The sequence below is a fragment of the Ctenocephalides felis genome, unplaced genomic scaffold, assembly GCF_003426905.1.
Source record: "Ctenocephalides felis isolate EL2017-DRISC unplaced genomic scaffold, ASM342690v1 CF-g0.4_SCAFFOLD_03570, whole genome shotgun sequence".
NCBI classification, from domain to species: Eukaryota; Metazoa; Arthropoda; class Insecta; order Siphonaptera; family Pulicidae; genus Ctenocephalides; species Ctenocephalides felis.
Genome location: NW_020539724.1, coordinates 8,709,519 through 8,734,270, shown reverse-complemented (window position 1 = coordinate 8,734,270; position 24,752 = coordinate 8,709,519). Strand labels below are relative to the sequence as shown.

Here is a 24,752-nt window from a genome sequence, read left to right as displayed (position 1 = left end):
TTTAATAGATATGTGCTGATGCACCTACTTAATTTTTAATTAGATACTACCAACATATTTTCAAATAGCTATATATACATTTCATTTCCCGATAATTAATCCAATAAATAAAAAAGCAATTAGTTTTTTGTAGATGTTTAATCACTACGTTTGGAAACTAGATACTTTTCATCATCAGGTTTTTCTGTTAAAATATTTTTTTTTGACTTAACAACTGTTTCATGATTGCAGAGTATTAAAAAACTTTTAAAGGAATGCATTATGTACCTTTTCTTCAAAAATATTAGAAACTGAGAAGCACAAATTATTTACCTTCAATATTGATCTATCAATTATTGTTTTTTATTTATTGGATTAATTGTTCGTAAAAGAAACATATATCAAATTATTAAAAATGCTGGATTTATCTAATATATATATAATTTGGAAATATGAACAAACAACACTCTTTTTTGCACTAATTTATTAAATAATAATTTTCACAAACGTTTCGAGACTAGGTTTGTCTCATCATCAGTGTGTTATAATTTAAATTTTAAAATATGGAAACCTAAATTAGCATTATGTGTTATCCGTTACAAGTCGTTCAAAATACTGTCTTCTGCCGCACCAACGATCGTCGGTGTCCGAATTCTCTATTCCATTTCAAGTGGTTGATCACGCAATATCAGATAGGAAAGGAAGGATTTAGGAACTTTCTGTATGTTACTTAAAAAATACGTGTTGCATATTCTGTATTCACTAGTATTGCTTTTATTTTTTGAGGATTTATGATATATTATATACATACAATACATTGACCAGGAGGATTGCTCCTGCTTACTTATCTAATTATTAATTGTTTTCAATATAGGCATTACCTTTTCCGAATACAGTACATGTTTAAGCAAATATAATTATCGCGGGTTCACATTTAATCATCTGATTAAAGCACTCGGCTACCGCTATAAATCTTTGCCCATATTCAGAAGTTACAGACTGTGTCTGCGGTTAGTCCTACAAATCCCAGTTAGTTCAATATACATTGGCAGTTAGCGTGTCGAGTACAATATTCATCCTGGTAACGATTCCATCAGATCGCACGCAAACGCGCTCCGTCCCGCGTTGTCCCGCCGATATTACCGATCCGAATTTCCATACACACATCTCGTTGTGCTCTCGCTGCTGGTCGACGGGGGGCACCGTAGAATAGGCGCCGGTAATAAGGTGATCATATTTTTATTGGGACGACAATCTTCATGTTAAATAAATTAAGTATAATTTTAAAACTAGTGGGGCGCATGGCATCGTGCCTTAAGGCAAATTGCTGGTACTTCCCGTACCAAAAATTATTATTTTTTTAAAAAGATTAACATTTTTGAAACAAATTTACTCTGAAAAAAATAGATTTTTGAGGAACTATAAATTTTTGACAAAAATTTACTTTTTTTTCTGAAAAAAAGACTTTTTGAAGAAAAGTTTATTTTGAAATATTTAGGAAATTCTGAACTTTTTTTCAAAGCAATCGTACTGCTTTAACTGCATAGAGACGAAATATCGAAGCGCGTAAGCGCCGCGTCGCCGTCTAACGGATAAACATTGGTACGGAACCCATAGGAATGTAAACAAAATTTATACTTATTGTTAAATTACTCTATAAAATATCTGATAATTTGATGTGCATATGTCTAATGCTCATTTTTGACCGCCAAATGGCTCATTTTTTTACTTCTTCTCCCATATCTCCGAAGTCGTTGCACCTTCCTTTCCAAAAATTATTAATATATGTATATATATATAATTAATAAATAGTTCTTCATTTAGTCAATACAAATAAAATATTTTTTGAATTATTCAAATCAGACGCTCCGTTCTCTTAAAAACTGAGTTACCGTCTTTGGCACTTTTTGCCCCATATCTTCGGAACGGCTAGACCTGCCTTCGTCAAAAACTAATCAGCACGTCTCCTTATCAATACGAATCGAATGTTTTTTGAATTATTCAATTCGCTTTATCCGTGCTCCGGAAATCGTCGACGAAAATTTGTATCCGAACACACACACATACACGCGCACACACACACACATACACGCGCACACACACACACATACACACACATACATCCATTTTTTTAAGCCAAAATGTTCAGAAGGTTTTGAAACGTAAAGATATATAAAAAGTTTCATTTTCGATTTTTTTGCGATTACTATAACTTGCCCTACGGGAAGTTAAAAATAACAAATGCTATTTAAAGATATAATAAAAAACAGTTTTTTTGAATAAATCTTTTTTTTTAATGATAATTACGGAACTTTAGTAAGAATTTTGTTATTCTATTATATGTTATACTCTTCTCTATGATGTTACATTATAACTTATATTGTTTTATCTATTTTTTTTCGCTTTTGCCTCTTGAATAGATTTCTGTTCACTTTTTTCCTAAATAACTTGAAACAATTAGCACGTGTGCTCAACGGGGTCGTATGGTCAACTTACTGGTACATCCGTTATATTTTTTATGAATGCGCAGACATAAATTTAAGATCTTATGAGTATAACATTTTATTACGGATTTCTAAAATCAATCGTTTTGATATTTCAAACAATAATGTAGCATTTATATCATTTGCAGTATACAAGTAAAACTACTTTTAGATTTTACCTTCTTTATATATATTTCCTTATTACGAATTGTATGTTTCATTTCACGTGATGGAATCCACAGGTGGTCGAAGAAAAGTTTATGATATCATGTCTGTCAAGAGATCAATCAATGATAATCGGATTAAATCGGATAAATGAGATGTGATGACCACTAGCGCTTCTTCTATTGAAATACAACGTGCTGTAGTATCGGAGCGCGGGGTCATGCGCCCCATGCATCGCGTGGTATCGCAGAAAAGGGTGCTTTGCCCTTTGTGTTCGCCAGTCCTCTTGCCAGGGTAGGAAAGAGAGAACACTAAATTTTAGCCCAAACTGGGTGTTATACCCTTGCTTGCACCCTTCTCTTCTTGACGTCTCTCGCTTCTTTGCAACCATCCCGACGCGCTATATCGAACGCGTCTGGTCGCCGCGACGCCACGTGAATATGTACACAACCTATGAAATCAGTGGAAATTGACACCAGTCGCTTTATGATTGAGATGACGACATCCGAAATTTCGACAATCAGAGATAATCTCTAGCATATTATAATGTTGTGATATATAGTAATATTGTGATATATTATTCTTTCTGTTTTATATTTAAGTTACCTATATCACTAGAGCTTATAGAATTGTAAATTGTTTTGATGGCTATTTTTGAAAGTTAATAAAAAAAATCATTGTGGGCTAAAGATTATTTTTGAATGTGGGGAAAATATTATTTACCTATATTTACTTATATGGTGCTCATATTGGTAATTGATATAAAACAATATGAAAATATAAAATGAAATGTGAAATTTCGTTACCAATATTGTGCCTACTTAAAGATCAATAGATTAAGGGGGTTGTTCTTTTTTTTGTTACAATTATCATAGAGACATGCTGTTTTTTTTAAACAAAAATTACAAAATCATAGAATATTAAGAATTTTTTTTTCGCCATCATTTTTTAACCAGGGGGCGCCAAAGTGGGCATTGCAAAATCGATCTCTTTTGCGGTGCCACAGATAAATCCGTTGCGCATCGCCTGAAACAAAAAAAAAATGAAACTACGTTGAAGAAGAAGTTTGAATCCAGTCCCCCTACCAAAATGAAAGATAAAAAGCAAGAAGAAAAAAAATAGCAGCTATTTAAAAAAAAGTGTTAAAATGGGCCTTTTTTGGGACGTAAAGCTTCGCAAAATTTTTTTGCGTAATGTTATGAAGTTGTTTGAGGTAGGGGGACTAGGTATTGCAGTGGTGAACAAATTAAAAAAAAATGCAAGTCGATCCGACTTGTAGTTTTTTTTTAATTTGTGGCACCGTATTGAAAAAAGTCAATTTGAGAAAAACGTATTTAAAGTTTTCAATATAATGTGCTAAATACACCATTTAATTTAATGTACTAAATACACCATGGTGTTCAAAGATGCTGACACATTAAAAAGGTCATGTGCATGAGGTATTATAACGAAAAAGAGAGCAACTGGCATACAATAACTCGCGGAGCGATGAAAAAACGCTTTCAGAGAATCATACATAGAGAGATATTTTATTAGAATAAATTTAGAATATATTTATTATTTAACCCTGACGAAATAGAAACAAGTCTTAACAAAATTAGAACAGAGTTGTTCACAGAAGGGAATACAGGCGAAGGAATACGAAACATCTACATTAGCCAGTATATTACGAAGCAATATAATTATATAATATAATACAGTACAGTTAATAAAAAAATTGTTTTGTGCATGCAATTTGCAATCCCTGTAATGTTTTGAATGTCTATTTTATTATTTTTATATTCTATTATTTGTTTATAACATAATATATTATTAATATGAAATATATATTTCGTCGTATTTTTGTAAGCTACTAAATTCGCTAAGTTTGGAATTTAGAAAGTGGCGGCTTCTAGATGCAATACAATCATGCTTGTTGGAGTCTGACCTGGCGAAGACACTTTCATTTCCGTGTGAATGTGAATTAAAAGACAATTTATAATGTGGTTAAACTTTTTAATCTTAAAATGTCATACACAATAGGTGGATAGAGCACCTTAAAATATGGTATTCATTTCGATTAATTGTTGTTTTAAACTTGATTCCTGTTAATTATAATATAAGTTAAAAATATTATCTGTTATTATGAATTTCACTTTATCTTGAACACAATACCAACTTCACCCTGAATAAATAAATCAGGTGCAACGTTTAATAATTTTAAGATTTAAGGAAGCACCTCGAATTTTTGAGCATCTCCAAGCTACTCGGGCTCTCGTTAAAATGCAAGTCGTCCTCGATTTTCCGCCGTCGTGTTGCGTTCGTCGAAGAGAGCTTTCGCATTACGCGGTGGCATTGGCAGGGAATGAGTAAGGAGCTTAGGGGATCGATAATGTTATACCACATGTATATATACTTATATAGTATATATAGCGCACCTACTGCTTGCTCCCGACTTGATTCGAATACGAAGTATGTACTCTATATACATCCAGTCCCCTCCTTCCTTACTTGTTACTAGAAGAGAGCTTCTCAGTTTAGTCTTTGAGCTGGAACGGTTTCTTTGTTGGGTTTGATTATGATATCATGATTGAGGCAATAATAATTATTGATATATTATAACACGCATTTATAAACAACTAGCAAACCGGGCGAACTCCGTTTCACCACCAGTTGGTTTCATTTTATATAACATTTCGTTTGGTGATTAAAAGATGAAGAAAAAAATTGCCTGCTATTGAAATTGCATAAAAATTTACACAATACATTGGATTGATTTGATGGTTTCCAATTGAAATGTTGGGGAACGAATAGCTTACTTTTTTTACTTTTTTGCACAATTTTACAGTGAACACAATGCCGGTTTGTCACATGAAATTAACTGAGCAGAGAACAATGAGTATCTATCAAACAAATGAGTAGCAATTAAACAAAAAATATTAGTTTGTAGTACATGCTAAGTATCAGAGATGACGCTGTATGTGAAAAAAGAAAAAGTGTTTTCCGCTTCTCTGCTGAAATTTTTCTTCAATTTTCTTTGCTATAAACCCCACGGAGTCCGAGACCTTTCCAACGAATGCAAAATTGTCGAAATCGGTTCGTGCGTTCTGGAGTTATTTCGTCAGGAAGGAAAACCATACTTATTTTTATATAATAGATATTGATATAAAAATTTGATAGTTCAATCAAAATTTATTATGATTGTTATATCATTAAAAAACAACTTGATTATTGACTTTTCTTCTTAGAGATTTTCTCAGGTTATCAATTAATAATTATTAAGAATTAACAATTACTTGCAATAATTCTAGATATTGGCATTGGTATTTGCGGTGTAAAAATTAATTTATATTTTTATCTCACTAGCCCTACGTCTACATTCGTAGCCATATATTACCCAGTATCGGGTTAAATGTGTCTACGTTATTCATTTCACGATCTGTCTGATGCCTGGCACGATTTTGGGGTTATAACTGGCGTTTCGCCTAAATGATTTGCTAATTAGAATTAAGTGCACTTAATCTATACATATAATAATTGACACCTACGATCGCTTGTGCTTTTTTTAATCAATTAATCACTTCATTTGATTAAATTGATCAACAAGTTAATATATTCATTATAGGAAAGTATTCAGAACACCATGTTATAATAACCATAACAATTAAATTTCCACTTGAGCATTCCATGGTCGCTCACTACGATCTTAACGGGATTAAGGCATGCAAAAATTCTCGCATTTGCGCTCTTTGACTTTGTTTCATACATCCGTCAAACGCGTACTTTTTCGCGTTTCGATGTATTGATTTGAATATTTTTTATCATTTATGAATACTAATTTGATAGTAATAACAGTTTGTGAGTAATAGCTCAATTAAAGTTCTAAGTACTCTAATTAATTACAGTTCAATTGAAATACCGAGTAGAAGTGTTAAGTCATATTACCTAATACGAAACGTGACTTTTCATATTGTCATATTAGCTAATACGAAACGTGATGTTTCAAAATGTTTTCATTCCCTGCGGAAGGAATAGATCTAGTAATAACTGATAATACATTTATTAAAATTATTATTATTTATCAAAAAATTTCCTTTAATTTTGAAAAAAGTACAAGCGATCATTTTATGCATTTGTTCACTTCTTTGTGTAAAATGTGATCCATATTCCCAATTATTTAAATATTAAAAATATTCAGTAATAAATATCTATTGAAACGATGGGTTTACGAAAGGTCCAGATTTAAATTTAAAAAATGATCTAAATATTTTTATTTACAAAAAATAGTGTCTAATTAATTAAAATTGCCCAATTATCACGTCACTTATATATATGTTACATCCGACGACGGGCAGTGCGCTAATCTGGCGTGACGTCATGACGTGTCTTTGTCACAATCGCAAAGTTCTTGAGGCTGGTTAGAAACACGTCGCTCCGCATAATCTGCTCATTCGGCGAACGATTTTGCGTAGCGGAGGACCTCGATATCACAATGTTACCATTTGATATCGTAATTTGAGAGATAGAGAAGGTTATTGCAGTAGACACAAATAATATAAATTTATTTTATAATATATTATGGGAGTCGAATTTATATACACGAAATACTAATTTTAAATATTTATTTAAAGGATGATTATATCTTTTAAGATGCTAATTCTTGTTTTATTTTAATTAATCAGACATTAAAATTGACTTTTAAAGAATGAAGGGGGTGTTTTAGTCTAGAATTTAAAGAAAATTAATTTTGTTTTTTCTTGTTTTTAAAGTTTGTATATTCAAGAATAAGTGTACAAGAGGATTTTTTAAAATTTAATTTATTTTCGGTAATATAGCTGTTTCACCACGATAATTTTCTCTTTTTTTTTTCTTTTTTTCTATCTCGTTTTCTTCCACTGCGAAAATTTAAATACATTTTTCTCGAAACGGTCTTTTTCGATACGATACGACATTATTGTAGATTGATAATCTATTATATAAAAATAAGTCGGGTTTTCCTTCCTGGCGATATAACTCTAGAACGCACGAACCGATTTAGACGATTTTGCATTCGTTGGAAAGGTCTCGGACTCCGTGAGGTTTATTGCAAAGAAATTTGAAGAAAGATTTCAACAGAAAAGCGGAAAACACTATTTCTTTTTTCACATACAGCGTCATCTCTGATACTTAGCATGTACTACAAACTAATATTTTTTGTTTGACTGCTACTTATTTGTTTGACAGCTACTCATTGTTCTCTGCTCAGTTAATTTCATGTGATAAACCGGCATTGTGTTCACTGTGAAATTGTGCAAAAAAAAGTAAAAAAAAATAAGTTATTCGTTTCCTAATATTTCAATTGGAAACCATCAAATCAAATCGCGTGTATTGTGCAAATTTTTATTCAATTTCAACAGCAGGCAATTTTTTTCTTCATCTTTTAATCACTAGACGAAATGTTACATAAAATGAAACCATCTGGTAGTGAAACGGAGTTCGTCCGGTTTGCTAGTATATGTATATATTTTTTTTATTTGGAGGGTTGAAATCATAGTCAGGTGTCAATTTTATCTGACTCCGATTTTATCAATTCTTAAAATTAAAAACTTTATGAGTATTTTTAATTTTTTTCTAAATTCTCAAATTATAATTAATAACTTGTAAAAAATATAGTAAAAATATTGTTTGCCTCTTTTACGGCCTTTCAAAAATTGCATAAAATTCATTTCTCTATACCAGAATACATTTTATATTTTGTTTTTAAATAAATCAAAGATTAAAATCGACTTTTGATGAATTACTTGACATTAAGTTTCGATTTCACGTATAATGAGTTAAAACTGAAGTTCCTAGAAAATTTAGAAATTGGAATAAAAGCATAGGTACAGGTGTAATAATTTTGTATCTAGTGTTATTTTAGTTCAGAAAATAATATTAAAAACTAAGTTTATTAAAAAAATGCTTTGCAATGTGATTCATTATATTACCACAATTCGATAAATTACAATTATCGACTACTGAAATATTAGTTACATTATGATTTCATTGCCATTGTTAAGGCTCTTTTTTATTCCCCGTCGACCCTGCGATTATCGGTTCGCTGTTCTGTTACGCGCTACGCATGCGGGCGCCGTAGCGAAACGTAGCATGTCACTACGCGCATTCTCTGTAAGGACTACTATTAATAATTGGGAGACTGCCAGTATACATGTATAGGATTCTTTTCGATGTGTGGGAAAAGCGCGTGTGGGCGTGTTACCTACACGTGTTTGACCGTTTAAACTTTCTATCTGTCGTACTGACATGCCTTATAGATTTTACACTTATGCCGCGTGAACGATATTAAGGTGATATTTAGATTTTAATAGATAGGTAATTAAAAGTATTAAAATTTAATACTAGATTTTATTATATTATATATTGAAGCAAGTTTTTTTAGTTGAATTTTGCTAGCATATTAAAAAAATTCAATAATATATGGGTTGTGCTTTAACGGAATTGCTGAAACTTTCCGATTTATGATTTCTCTACCATCTTTTGTAATTGTCTGAAATTTTATCGTATATTATGTCGGCGTCTTTATGTATTAACCGATTTAGTACATACTTTTAATTTGTTTTGGCATTTTTGAATTTTTATCAACTTTGATTTTGAAGCTGATACTTATATTTAACACTTTGGGGACGGCTGTCCACCTCAGTGGACAAACATACTCTGTGAGGCACAGGCTATTTTATAAACAATGACTCAGTTTGCTTCGAAAAGTTGAATAAATTACATATAGCAGTGATAAACAGTATTGTATTTTGAAAATAATTTTAAGTTATTTCAGTAGTATTTTTAACCTTTTTCTTTGCTTTATAGTCTTTTTTTAATATTTAAAACGACCGAGCGCTTTTAAATATGGCAAAACGACTGATAAATTTTGTGAATTAAGCAGTAGTGAAGTTGAGTTTCAAATAGACAATCATACAAACAAATTTTACGAAATTACTATTCGCACCGAAGATAGTGATGAATGTGATGATGATATTATCCAACAAACAGAAGGAAAAGAAGTTGAACAAATTAAATGAAGAACGGAAAGACATTAGCGAATGTGCCGATTCTCCTTCAATAACCGAGTTTGACATACATCAACAAACACCCCGACTACAAAAACCAAGCAATTTAAGACATCCAATAGATTATTTTACTTTATATTTTACAAATAAATTATTAGACAATATAATAGAAAAAAATAAACCATTATGGCAGCAAAAAAAAATGACCAAATATACTGACTAATCAGTGGCATATTCTAAATGCGAGAGAAAGAAAAAGGGTTAAGGGTTGTCTGTTCTGACGGAAAAGCACCAGGAGGAAGGCGGCGAACAACATTTTATTGTAAAACATGTCAAAATCAACCAGCTATGCATTTTGGAAATTGTTTTGAACGTCACCATTCTTTATAAAATGATCAAAAATAAATTAATATTATAAATGTATGACCTTCAATGACCACAAATTTTTATCAAACAAATTGCACTACATACACAATGACATTTTCAATAGGTCCTTTTTTTATTATTTTAAATAATTTACATGTTATAAATATATTTCTTATTATTATTATTCATCTTCCAGAACGTTCTCAATCGCTATCGCGCATTAGATCGATAACATTTCAATCCAGCTTTCTAGAAAACTGCTTATAACTTTTACACAGTTCATACAACGATGTATACATATATAATTCAGACGAGTTTGATTGAAGAGCTTTTCCAACTGTGGAAAAATCGACTGATCTTGCATTCAGCACGTTCAAATAATGAAACGAATGCATATTTAACGTGGATGTGTATTCGTAGATCATTGGGAGAAAAATATAAATGAATCGAATGAAATTTACATACATGTGATTATTAGATTTTAATAGCAACATTATTACTGGCCACGATGATATCAGATAATTTTTCACATGGTCCAAGGTATTTTATTAGATAATTTAGTTGAAAATGTATCAAGGAATTCTTCTATAATAAGTTTTTGCTATATAAAAAATCATTAAACTAATCTGGACCTACGGAATTGAGCTCTGGGAATGTGCTTACAAATCAAATATAGATATAATGCAGAGAACTCAGTCAAAAATTTTAGCTTATAGCTTATAGGAATTCTTATGTATTTCTGATTGCTGAATAAAACAGAGTTAAAAAAAATAATAATATTACTATTCTTTATGTCACACATATATGACATACATGGCCCTATAATAAACTTATTTACTCCTTCTATCAAATAGAGTATGTCTGACATGGCTTGGCTCATGTAGAATTTCTTAGCGCCAGACTTTTGTTTATTATAGTTAATATTCTAAAGGCTTGATTTGATTCTGAATGAGGTGAAATCGTTGCCCATTTAAAAGTTATCAATAAAATGTTTTGTTAGGTGTGATAATCGTTTAACGGTGTCTCCCGTATGCCGATTCGCAGCGGAACAGCGTGGCGTGGCGCGATACGATGATTACCGCGGAAGCAGCGTATAAACATTACGTAACCCTGATGCTAACGTGCTCGTGTGCTTCCAAATCGATAAACTGTCCCCTAGTTCACCCACTGTACTATATATCCTTTTTCGCCCTATAGCTCTAACAACAGGCGTTTCGCTAATGTCACTCAAGTGACCGTCGACGCTTCTACGCAAATGAACTATGAATTATTCTGGCGTATATTATGTTATGCCTTTATGTGGTGCATAGCTTTCGTGATTAACTAAGCTATCACTGACGTAATGATTCAGATGCCTAAATAATCATATTAGTCACAATATCTATTCTCATGTTTTATATTGCCAAAATTGTATGAGTTTATTAAATATTTTACCTATTGTTACGTTATATTAATTACCATCTACTAGAGCATAGGTTTATAAACATGTTTGTGGCGTTGGACCCCTTCAGATAAACCCCCTATTTAGCCGATATCGATATCTACATACATATATATATATAAATAAGTCAGGTTTTCCTTCCTGACGATATAACTCCAGAATGTACGAACCGATTTCGACAATTTTTGCATTCGTTGGACAGGTCTCGGGCTCCGCAAGGTTTATAGCTAAGAAAATTAGTGGTGCATGGCATTGTGCCTTAATGCAAATTGCTGGAACTTCACGCACCGTAATAAAAAATTCGAGTAATGACATTAGTGAGAATTATCAGAATTATGCTTGGTTAAGTCAACGAGCAGTTCTTGCCGCAAAGAATAATTATGTACACGCTGAATTTCACCATTTAATCAAAAACTGCAGGCGATTTGGTGACATACCAATGATTCCGACTCTTCCGTTTGACTTCAAACGATTGCAATTTCCAGTTCGCCTTGCGTTCGCAATAACAAGTCGCAAGTGTTTCGAGCCAATCGCTTAGTGTTTGCAGGATAAATTTCAAATAGATTATTTAGAAAATCAATGTTTTTCACTTGGGCAGTTATACGTTGCCTGTTCACGAGTTGGAAAACCATACGCTTTGTTTGTGTTAAAGTCAGACCAAAAGACAAAAAATGTGGTTTAACAAAGAGCACTTCAATGAAACGGATAATTTGCGGATTCACTTTCATTTACTTAGAGAAGTTCAACTAAAAAACACTTCATTTTTGTAATCGAAATAAATTCATTACTGTTGTGTAATAAAATCAAATTTTTTCTTTTCTAATATAAAACAAACAAAAAATTTCTTTTCCTTTCTCACGAAACCATCTGGTGGCGAAACGGAGTTCGTCGGGTTTTTGCTAGTTTTTTATAAATTTCTTTATGCACTAACGTTTAGTATTAAACAATTATTGTATTATTAAAATACAAATACCAGCTTAAATATTTATCAATTGACTTTAAAATAATGATAGAATATAAATATTAACAAGGTGTGTTGTGGGTACTCTAAATTCGTTTTTATTGACGTTGAACCCTTTAAAGTTGCCTTTAAAGTTTAAAGACCCCTGGAGATCCACATGGACCACTTTGAAATCACTGATCTAGAGAAGCAGCACTTAAAACTTTTTGCATTGGGACGTCAAAATGCAATAGTAATACATTATTATCCAAAATTTAAAATTTATTTTTGATAATATTACATTTTGAATAATAATTAAAATAGAATAAATCTCTCATGTAGGAGTAGTTTTAGCAAAGCAGGTTTAGTAGCTAATATTATCAGAGATCAATGCATTTCTAGAGATGCCCTTGCGGTAGTTAAAATGTGCTTTCTATGATATTTATCTTTTCAATTGAGAAATTCAATTTATTTCATTTACCTTTTCAGACCGACCTGTGCGGTATCAAATGGCGCCGTGTGGCCCTGGGCGAGTCGCATTACGCACCGGAGCCTCTCGAGGACCCGGTGCTGTCCTCGTTCTCGCGCTGCCTCGCCGGGGATATTTTGTGCGTATGGCGTCGCGTTGCATCGCCGGCACCAGGCGCTCCGCTTTCAGGCAACACGGCAGACCCCAATTCTTCCGCGAATGGCGGTGGTTTGTTCGACATGGTTGGCCCAGGGCTTGGACCAATCGGTAATGCACCCGTCACTCACCCGCCGTTGTCGCTCTGCGCTGCTAAGGAGCTATGGATCTTCTGGTACGGTGAGGAGCCGAATCTTAGCGGCATTCTGGCGCCCGAACTAATGGCAGCTGGTAAGTAGAAAAAAATTAAAAATTGTTTTGTAACATAAGAAATAATATGATGAATGGATAAATGTCAACTACTAGTTGGCATCTTTTATATGCAAGGAATCGTATAAAGTCCATGATTATTTTATTGCTCTTTAAAAATGTAAAAAATCTAACTGTGAAGCAAATGATTTTTTTTTTATATTTAATTTATTCTGCAATCTGTTTTACATATTCATTAACATTAAGCAGAGATTGCTAACAATAATTATCATATAATATAAACAAGAAGATAGTAGCAACACCCAGCGGCGTGTCTACTAGGTATATATAACACATGTTAATAATAAGAAATAATAATAATAATAAAGTAAAAAAGAAAAGAAATACAAAAAAAACAAAAAATCAAATAAAACATAAAAAAATAGTAATTAGGTTTAACTGGACTAGATAAGGTCTTGTGGCAACTTTCTTTTCAATCTGGTGGGCTGACTATCCAGGTAAACTCTGCTAGCCAATTCGTTGAGATGTACGTCAATCCTATTTTTATATTTAGAAGCAACCACTAAAATTTGTTCCTCTATTGTGAGCAATCCTGTGTCTTGATGGATTGGGGGGTAGGGGTGTAGCGAGGAGCATTTAATATTTGCTTCAGGATTTTGTTTTGAGCACGTTGGATTATGTTCAGGTTGCTTTTTTTTTGCTGTACCCCAAAGTTGGAGACCGTAGGTCCATATGGGCTTGAGTACCACCTTGTATATTAACAGTTTATTGTAAACTGAGAGTTCAGAATTTTTTTTTAGTAGCCAGTAGAATTTTTTAAAAATTTGATCTAATTGCTGTTTTTTATTAATTATATGTTGTTTCCAATTTAATTTCCTATCCAGGTGGAGCTGTGAAGCAAATGATAAAGACCGAATATAGTTTAATATTATAATAAAAATTGAGTTTTTATAATATATTTATTTATAAGAAACACTGAGTTTTAATTGGTAGAAACTCGAAAGCAACCTTGCTTCTTGCATTCTTTTCAAGCGCGCGTTATATTGCGATTGCTACAAACAGATCAAATAAAGTTCGTTTGATATAAGATGGAATGTGTTTCATAGCTTTCTCTTGTTTGCGAAAATCTAGAGCAGCTTGTGGCAATATTTGGTTTCTTTTACAGCTTTATATTATAATTATATTACCGTTAAATAAATATTTTGATTTGTTTAATTTTATTTCTGAACATCATATTTATTGAAGATGGATACATTATATTTTTGCAATGGCAATTGCGGGTTAATAATAACAATAATAATAATTTATAATATATTTTTTATATAATATTACTATTGACAAATTCTTGCCTTTGCAAGTGTGAAGTATTTTATTAAGTGACTCTTATCAAGCGATTAAAATACTCTTTCTTCACAAGATGCTCAATCCCACGATTGCTCTATTTTTGAATCTTTTATTTGTACACTGTTGATTACTGCGAAGTGATTTCAGTAGCCGCTTTGACATATGGCTCGGTCAACGACGCGCATTGTGTACAGGTCGCGCGTACGACCGTCACAGGTAATGTGCTTGCTCGCGTCCGGTCTCTCGCCCATACGGTACCGTGTTAAGAGGATAGCTGAGGGAAAAATTATTCACAGATACAAGATATTTGTGGAAGTATCACATAAGGGTTTCTAAACGTGTGCCATATTTTTGATAGTGTCTAATTAGGGATCGTTCAAGTATTACGTAAGCAGATTTATTACAATTATTTACCCCCCTATCCCCCTTGTCAGCAAAAGTAAGCCAAGCTCTTACCCCCTACCCCCATGCTTACGTAAACATTTTGCAATTAACGTAAAAAAATAAAAATACTACCTATGACGTAATCATCATCCAGACACCCCTGCCCTCCATGTCAACCCACAATAAGCAAATCAACAACCCCCCGCCTCCCTATAGTGCTTACGTAATACTTGAACGGCAAAGAATGTCCATTATAAATAATTTATCTGCAGTATTTCATTCTGTAAAATACAATAAATAAATATATTTCATAAATTCTGGAATATATGTTTCTGGTATTTGGTTTACTCACACGCATTTCCACTTCCACTGCTTTTCTCAAAAGATTTTAATACCATCATTTTTTTATTTTCTTCAATATCAATCAAGATATAATAAAATCTTACAAGAGGACGTCTATTAATCACGTGAGGCTTACAAGAGGAGGATGTATTTGACACAAAGTCACGAAATATCATGAGGGGGAAGGGGAGGGGTCTAGTAAGATATCAAGTATATTTATTTTTTACCTGAATTTAAAAAAATCCAAAGTTTTCAAGAAAAAATCCAAAAATTTAACGTTTTTTCTTGATGCACGTGATGTTGGCTGGCAGAGGGGGCCAATTTTAAATATCACCACGTATCACCAAGGGGTAGGGTAGTTAATTATAGATTTATAATAAGTAGGTAAAAGTGGATCACGTGATTAATGGACATGAAAATAGAAAAAATAGAATAAAAGAGAAAATATTAACTTAGAACTCATCCTTGGAGAGAAGTCTAATGTTTTAATACTAGAAATGATTCGTTTCTAAATACACAAAGAAAATACTAATGAAACGGTTCATTTTTCGTGCAAGTATTGTTGTAAGGTGAACTATCAATTTATATAATTTAAAAATTGAATATAATGGTCGACTGATATCTCTCTAATCTTGTCTGGCATTCTATGCTCGCGGACCATCAACTGGCGCACTCGTACCGGTTCTACTGTTTTGTTCCGTTCTGTTCTTGTAGTCTTTACTCGCATCCGCAAAGGCTCTCTCTTTACTTCAGACACTTTTGTCCTGAGAAATATAACTTAGATATTTTATTTGATAATAAATTAGTATGAAGTCTGTGCTCGATTTATTATCAAAAGTTACAATAATTAGTATTTGAAATTTTAATGCAGAGTTTAATATTTTGAAGTTAACTAAAACCCACATATATTTTCATACTAATAATTCAGAAAGTGTACAAAACTGAGTAATGATGCGTACGAGTACGAGTATGTAAAATGAGAGGTAATTAATATTTTGAGAAGTAGTCTTTGTTAACGTTTTATGAAAGAAAAAAAAAATGCGATAGCATCCAAAAACGATGATTTTTCATTAATGTTAATGATCCAATATTTTTACTTCTAGATTTTTTTTATAATTATTATTATTAAATCTGTTTGCTTCGTCCCAATCGCGTCTTCGTAAACTTGAGTTGGTTGCTCGTGGGTTCGGTCAAGCACCTTGAATACTCTTCTTCTCTAGGCAGACGCAACCGACGTTCCAATCGCACCTGTCCTCGTGCCGCAAACAAACGTCCTAACATACGTAGTTAGCCTGAACTGGGTTTAACTGTATTATTTTATATTGGATGAAGCTTTTGAGAGCAAAGCAATGTAGTCTACAATGGAACAATATATTATTCACTATAATAATAAATAATATAAATAAATAGTTTATATGTAATAGATAGATAATTATATGTAATAGAATGGTAATTTGATTTGATTATAGAGTAGGTTATTTTTACATTAAAATATTCAAAGTGCTAAAATTCTACTCTGATAATAATATAACAAAACATAATGTATTAATTTATTATAATACATTTATTTAATTTATTCTCAGCCAATTAATATTATTAATAATAATTCTAAAAATAAATGTTTTGCTATTATTTAGAAAGATTTTTTTATCCGAATTGAACTTGTTTACCTACGAATTGGTTAGAGCTATGTCAGCGCGCACATTTACATTTCAATTGGTTTTCATTAGATGATGGCAGTGAGTAATTTAATACGGTGTTTATAGCGCAATGCTACCGCTGTGCGATTTTATCTTTTTTGAAACGAGATATATTTATGACACATCGAAACAGTATTTAAATGTGTTTAACATATTATTTCAGAATTATGGTAGTTAATTATGGGTTTTAGAATTGACTGTACCTTGTTAATCATTGTAACTTGAAATAAATAATTACAAATAAAGAACAAAAAAGGCTGAGTAACAGCAGATATATTTTTGAATAAGTTAATTAGAGTCTATCAAAACTATGTACATTTGGGTAGTTAGTGTCATTTGAATACATTTGATTTTTTGCTCACTCTTTGTAACTACTTCTTTAGAATAAGGACAGATTAGTATTAGTTCAGTAGAATCTAGTTTTTCAATTTACATTATACTTTTATAAATTACATATATTCAAATCTGTCCTCCAATATGCGGAAAAGTCCAAAGCCGATTCGAAAGTTTAGTGTTGTCTCCAGTTTTATAATAATTGCAGTCATTATGTACATTTTGTTTAGTTCCAGTAAATAAATAAAGTAGGGTTACGAACGTCTCGATTACATGGTAGAGCGATTCGCTGGTTTCCCCTTTTTATCTGTGCTTCATGGCTTTTGATAATTATAGATAATCATCGGTCGTGCGAATGCTTATACGACCGAATGTTTTAAATACAATGTTGCATTGATCAGCTATTTTATCCTTGATTGCCCGGCTTACGATTATGTAAGATCATTTTGATTAGATAATCTTTGATTTGGATTAGTTTTTAGAGCTTTGGGCTTCAAATCAACGGTTCCAGGCTCTACAGCCGTCATGGACAGTCTGATGTCCAGGCAGTAGTGCAATTGGTTTTCACTAGATAACAATATGTTTCCCAGTGAAAATAGCTCTTTCCAAGCCTGGGTAAGCCTAATTATAGGTCATCAGTATTAAAAATCAACCGTTGAACCAAATCCACTAGTCTCTATATTTTGCACAAAGTGGTAAAATGTTTCCTTGTACATAACTTGGATCCAAATTGCAATTACATTCTACATATTGCAAGCTCTAACTTATGAGTGCCTGCTACTTTATAAAGTTATAAACAATTTGAATAGGAACCTATTTGAACTCAGAATTTGATATATTCTAATACAATAATGTACTTGTGGCAAATATTCAAATTTATTACTGAGGAACGTTCTTTTACAATGTATCAAAAAATTATATCAACTCTTGTTTCATAGTGTCGCAAGTACTCGGGTTCACAAACACTTCAGGTAATTAATTACCTTATTTCAAAAAAATCATAGATAATTTAATTTAATATGAATATGTTTTACTAATCCTTCGCGCTCGTTTTCATATCACCACTTTTATTTTCACTTGCTATTAAAACTTATATGCAAAAATGATATGACATGCTGCACATATTCAACATGTTTTTAATCCTTTGTAATGCGCTCGTTCTACATGGCAGTGACGTAACGGAACACTCATGACGTAATTTGTGACGTTATTATTACGTCTCAAGGCCGAGCGCGGAACTTGGTGACTTTAATTTGATATCGTCGTATTAAAGGACAATTTAATAAAAGATTGGTAGATGATGGTGAAATTGATACTTGGTACTTAGATGAAGTTTAAGATGTTATTGATCTTACTTAGTTGAGATTTTGGTTGATACTAATTTTTTTTAAATTTTAATAATTTTATATAATTTTTTTGACTGGTTTATTTTAGGGTGCAAGCGACTTCCCATTACATTCCGTAACCAATCATATATTGATCTGTATGCTTTAATTGTAAGTAAGCGAGGCCAATAAAAAAATTTGAAAGAGGAAATATTTAGTTCATTTTTATATATCATTTATAATTCTTAAAATACTCTTTTGATTGACGCTTCATATATCTTGATGATATATATCCTAATTATTTTATCATTCAAATATTTTAATATCCATTACATTCATATAATTAATTAATTAATCCCCTTCAGTAGTTAAGTGTTTTCAACATTCATAATAATGTCATTTATTCCTCCCACATTCCATGTATAATAAGCACTACTATTTATCGGACACACAATATTTATTAGGTTTAATGGGTTAATTCACCCCGTAACCGAAACAGAGAGCCCGTTCAGCGGTAGCATATACATTAACTGCACATACATTATATGGAGATATATCATTTCGCGGGTTGCGTACTATGTTGTCGGCTTGCATTATTCGCTATTCACGATTTGTGGTTATCGAATGAGTATACTGAAAATCGAATTTGATAGCGCGCTACTATATTATTAATCTACATTGTAGGTGTCAGCAATGCGAACTGAAAATGGAGCGAAATTCACCTACATAGTTAAAATAATCAGAAAAGCAGAAATTAAAATTGTAAACGGTTTTTTAAAATGGTCTTTAAATTTTACTTATATTGTTGAAAATTGATACTAAACGCTCTATGTTTATGTATATATGTTTCTCTTTTGTTTTGTGTCAATCTACACTTGTTAATAATAATTGTAATGTATGTGATTAGTTAAAGAATATATAATCAGTCAGTCTGTTTTTATCCTTCTGCATGAACGGTTGTATTATTACTCACATAAACTCTTAATATAAATTCTACAGGTTATGGGCCCATTATTATTTTTATATGTACATTAAATTAGTTTTACTATTACTATTACTATTACAACATTAATTATAATTTCATACATTGTATGGTACACGTTCAACGGAGATTAGTTAATCAAACACTCGATTGCTCTAATAAATGATCTATGTGTGATAATAAACAGAACAATTAATTACCTACCATTTTGACGGGATATTTGACGTGTGACAATCAATTTTGTTTTCCCATTTGACGTTTACTGACTCGATAGATTGAAGGGGAGTGGTATTACGGGAGATTGTAATGGCATGAAAGCTCTTATTTATATAAATAAAAATATTTTGAAAGTAGTAATGAATTCATTAAATTGTAAGTTGAATGTGATAATTATCTATGATGGATTCCATGATTTTATTCTGTTGTAATAATTTTGAAATTCAAAACACAGAAGGTGTAAGGCGCGTAAGACAATCAATTTGGTAAATTAATTTAAATTCAAAATTTTTAAACAAAAGGTTGTCAAATATTTTCCTTCCGCCTTTTTGTATTATAAACCAAGAGCAAAAAAGCGGAAGGGAGATATTTGACAACCTAATATAATTATTATAAATTTTAATGAAAATTATGATTAGGGGGAGTGATGTGGCAACTCGAGTTGGCCATGAATTACGGGTTTTGGAGAAGGATTAAAAGCAGGAAAAGGATCACTTATTGTCATGACATAAGTGATCAGATTTTAATACAGTTTTATATACTGGTAACGAGTTCATTTTCAATTAAAAAAAATTCGGGGGCGTCTATTAATCACATGAGCGAGTTTTTAAAGATTTTTAGACCCCTCTTCCCCCTTGGTGATACATGGTGATATTCCCCCCCTTAATTACTCTCCCCCCCTCTCCCACCATACATTACGTGCATTTTTGTGTATTTTTAGTTACGTGATAAAACTGTAAAATTTTGTTTTTTTTTGAATATGTTTGAATTTTTTTTAAAAAATCGGTTTAAAAATAAATACACGAGATATCTTACTCTACCCTCTCTCCCCCACGTGATATTTCGTGATTTTTTGTCAAACCCCCCCTTCCCCTCAAAACCTCACGTGATTAATGGACGTCCCCTTACATATTATAATTTGATTCTATTTTTATGAATTATCAATTTTCAATTATCAATTATCAATTATCAATTATCAATCTCCATCCTATTTTATAGATATATTGTTATGGGAATATCTTTCATATTAATTCCGATTACCATTTACGATGTGGGTTAAGCATCAATGATAATAGCTCGCCCGCCTATTTTAAGAGATGTAAAAGACGAGCCGAAAGCTCGTAGGGTGCACGCCACACACCACGCGCGCATGGAATCGGCCTTGGTTCGCGATCGATAAAGGACAAACCGGCCGTCCGTTCGTTCGTTCGTTCGTCGCGCTGTTGAACTACCGCCCCCTGAAGGTGTAGACAAAAGGCTAGTAAAGGACAGCTTATTAGTTAGATGATAATTGTAATAAAAATATTAAATATTTTGACTTTAAACGCACACTGAGATTTTATAGATATAATTAAAATTTATGGACATTTTAATAATTTTTGAAATAAATGTTGTACATTATTATTATTATTTTTTATATTTATTATATTTATTTATTTCAGCCTAATGGCCTAGAAATACATCATTATCTTAAGTCACAATAATACCTTAAACCTACTTTATATACAAAAAATAAAATTGAAAAGTCTAATCAGGGGGATCTAATGACTTCAACGTTCTGGACTGGTTGCCCAAGTAACTCTTCTTCCTTTGCTTTCTTCATGCGATTGATTGTTTTCAACCAGCCTAGACTTTCCTTATCATTTTTGCCACAGAGAACGTCTTATTATTTTTTATATTGCATAGTTTTATTGTCAATCAAAATAATATACATTTCTTAAGACAATTTGCTGGGCGTTAATGCATTTAAGAGATTATCTCCTATGAGATATCACTCTTATTTTTTATTGTTTGACGTTTTATTTAAGATCATATGACCATTATTTCGTGTGGGATATTCCTCGCTCAATTCTTTTAAATATTTGTTAGGGTGACCTGGTAGTTTTTCGTGGTATTTTTTGCTCCTTTCTTTTATCACATCATTAATAGTTTTTATTTTTAGGTCTTTATGTATAGTGTCATTTGTAATATACCAGGGTGCGTTCACAATGCATCTTAAAATTTTCGATTGCGCTACTTGTATTTTTTTATATTTGCCTTGTATTTTTTTAATATTTTTTTATAATTGCTTGCGCACGCCCATAGCTCAATTCCGTATGTCCAGATTGGGATTATTATTGTTTTATATAAAAGGATTATTAAATTTTTAAAAATAATGAACGCATCATGTAAAATTAATTATGCACCTCTTAAAGATCTTTAAGTTAATACTTAATTTATTTAAACTTAACGTTTATTTCATAATTTAAATATGTTCATAGTGTATCTTGTTTAAATGTAAAATAATTTTTTATCGTATAACTGACTAATTATAATTTAATTATATTCTTGAAAATGCATACTTTTACACTTGCCAACAGGTAAGATTATTTTTTTTCCAACAATATTTTTATTAATTGCGAATAAACTCTTCAGGTAAAAATATAATTTATTCAATTTGAATTTATTGAAATGTTAAAAAATATTTTATTCATAATTTTTTTTTTCAACAATTGATTATTTTATTTATTGAAAATGGGATCTCAGGGTAAAATAAATAATTTCATCAATTACAATAAGGTAATCTTGCATTTTATTAAGAAATTTAATGATATAATGTAGCTTGTGTAAATGTAAAAGAAATTTTGATCATATTACCAACCAATTACAATCTAATATTATTTGCATTTTCATATTATTTTTTCAAGTGTATCATGAAAATTATGTTATTAATACGTTTGGGCTCGCGAAAGACCATTTTATGGAGAGATAACTAGGTGTATTCAATTAAAACTCTATAGTATATAATTTTACGATGATTTTATTAGACATCGATATTAGATATAATTTTTGTACACTCTTTTGTTTCCATATTACCAATGTCATGGCACACTTAACTTAATTTGGAATAAATTTGCTCCAAATTATTTTTTCTTTAAAAATTGATTATTTTAATAATAATCAGGGACTATCAAAAATAATTCTCAAAAAATAAAATATCAAAAGTAATATTATTCATACGTTAAAAATTTATTATTTTATTCATTGTAAATAAAATCATTATGTAAAAAAAATTATTCAAATATGTACAATAATTTATTTATTTATTATTTTAAATATGTTCATAATGTAACTTGTGTAAATTTAAAAGAAATTTTTATCCTATTAGTAACTAATTATAATTTAATTATATTGGGAAATTAATGAATTATTTTTAATAGTGCAATATCAAAAATCATTATATTCGTAAGCTTGCCATAAAGTAAGATTTTTTTCTAAAAATGATATGATAATTTTATGATTTATGCATTTAAATAAATAATAATAGAAAAAATTAAAAATTATTTAATATTAAAAAAAAATAGCGAAATGCATAAAGAAGAGGCTTAAATTTAGTCTTCACACTAGAGCATTTCGTCAAATACCATTTAATCTCTGGAAATGCCACAAATATTGTAATTTCAACCTCAATATTCCTTTACCGAGCGATATTACCACCAGCTCTTTTATTATGATCTTCAACCCCTCTGTGAAATTTAGTTCGTAACGCAATGAACAAGAGGCTCACTCTCGCCGCTCTTGTTCGTTGCGTTGCGTTAACGGGCACGTGTTTTATCGCGTAACGAGCGTCCATTCGCCGGCCGGTTGCGCGGCTGTCTAGTATCATTGTTCGGGTAGGGATGAACAATTTTTGTTTTATTAGTACTATACGGTGACCAGCAGCTTCCGTAATAAAGAGATTTTGAGAGAAAGGTACCCTGTAAATTCACTGAGATTTTGATTCTTCCGCATACTTAGGGATGATATACGTCAGAAATTGAATATTTGCATTTTCAATCATTTTTTTTTGTTAAATATGAGACAGACATGAGATTACTAACTAGGGTTTTTATAGATGGCAAACCAAACAGTTGACGAGTCAGATTAAAAATAAAACTAGTGGGGCACATGGCATCGTGCCTTAAGGCAAATTGCTGGCACTTCCCGCACCAAAAAATATTTTTTTTAAAAAGATTAACATTTTTGAAAAAATTTTACTTCGAAAAAATTAGATTTTTGAGAAACTATGAATTTGACAAAACTACTTTTTTTGAAATTTATTTTGACATATTTTGCAAATTCTGAACTTTTTTTCAAAGCAATCGTACTTCTTTAACTGTATAGAGACGAAATATCGAAGCGCGTAAGCGCCGTGCCGCCGCCTAATGGATAAACGTTGGTACGGAACCCATAGGAATGTAAACAAGATTTATGCTTATTGTTAAAATCTCTATAAAATATCTGATAATTTGATGTGCATATGTCTAATGATCATTTTTGACGCCAGATGGCATTTTTTTTACTTTTTTTACTAGGTCTCTGAAACCGCTAGGCCTGCCTTCATGAAAATTTGATCAGTATCCGAACACACACACACACGCACACACACACGCACACACACACACATACGCACACACATACATCCATTTTTTCTAAGATATGCCAAAATGTTCAGAAACCTTCAAAACGTCGAGAAATGTAAAAATTTTCAATTTCGATTTTTGGCCCCTTACAATAACTTACCCTACGGGAAGTTAATTAATTTATTTATTGGTAATAATACTTATGTTTTCAATTTAGTATGATACATAGATTTGAGTATACATTTTGAATAAAGGCGAAAATTTTAAATACTAATAATAGACTTCAATATACAATGGACTCAGAATAGAAGAAAAATTATTTTTGTTGATTCAATGATTGAGAAAACAGATTAATTTGGTTTTCCAGTTCTTCATATAATCTGTGACGTATTGAAGTAAATAAATATTCTCTATCAATTTCATTAACCAAAGTCTCCACAAATAATATTTTTTCTTTTTCTAAATAGTTTTTAAACCGAAGTCTTTTGCAGATTCACTTCAATTTCATCTGAT

The 24,752-nt window shown here is 31.3% G+C and overlaps 1 protein-coding gene across 1 annotated transcript in view; it reads left to right on the top strand.

The window, feature by feature from the left end:
- The window catches only part of LOC113382688 (mediator of RNA polymerase II transcription subunit 13), a 99,728-nt gene that overhangs the window by 58,797 nt on the left and 16,179 nt on the right, over positions 1-24,752 (top strand). The window contains exon 2 of the mRNA XM_026620918.1: positions 12,886-13,252. Coding sequence (XP_026476703.1) covers positions 12,886-13,252 — 367 coding nt within the window. The remainder of the gene's footprint in view (positions 1-12,885; positions 13,253-24,752) is intronic.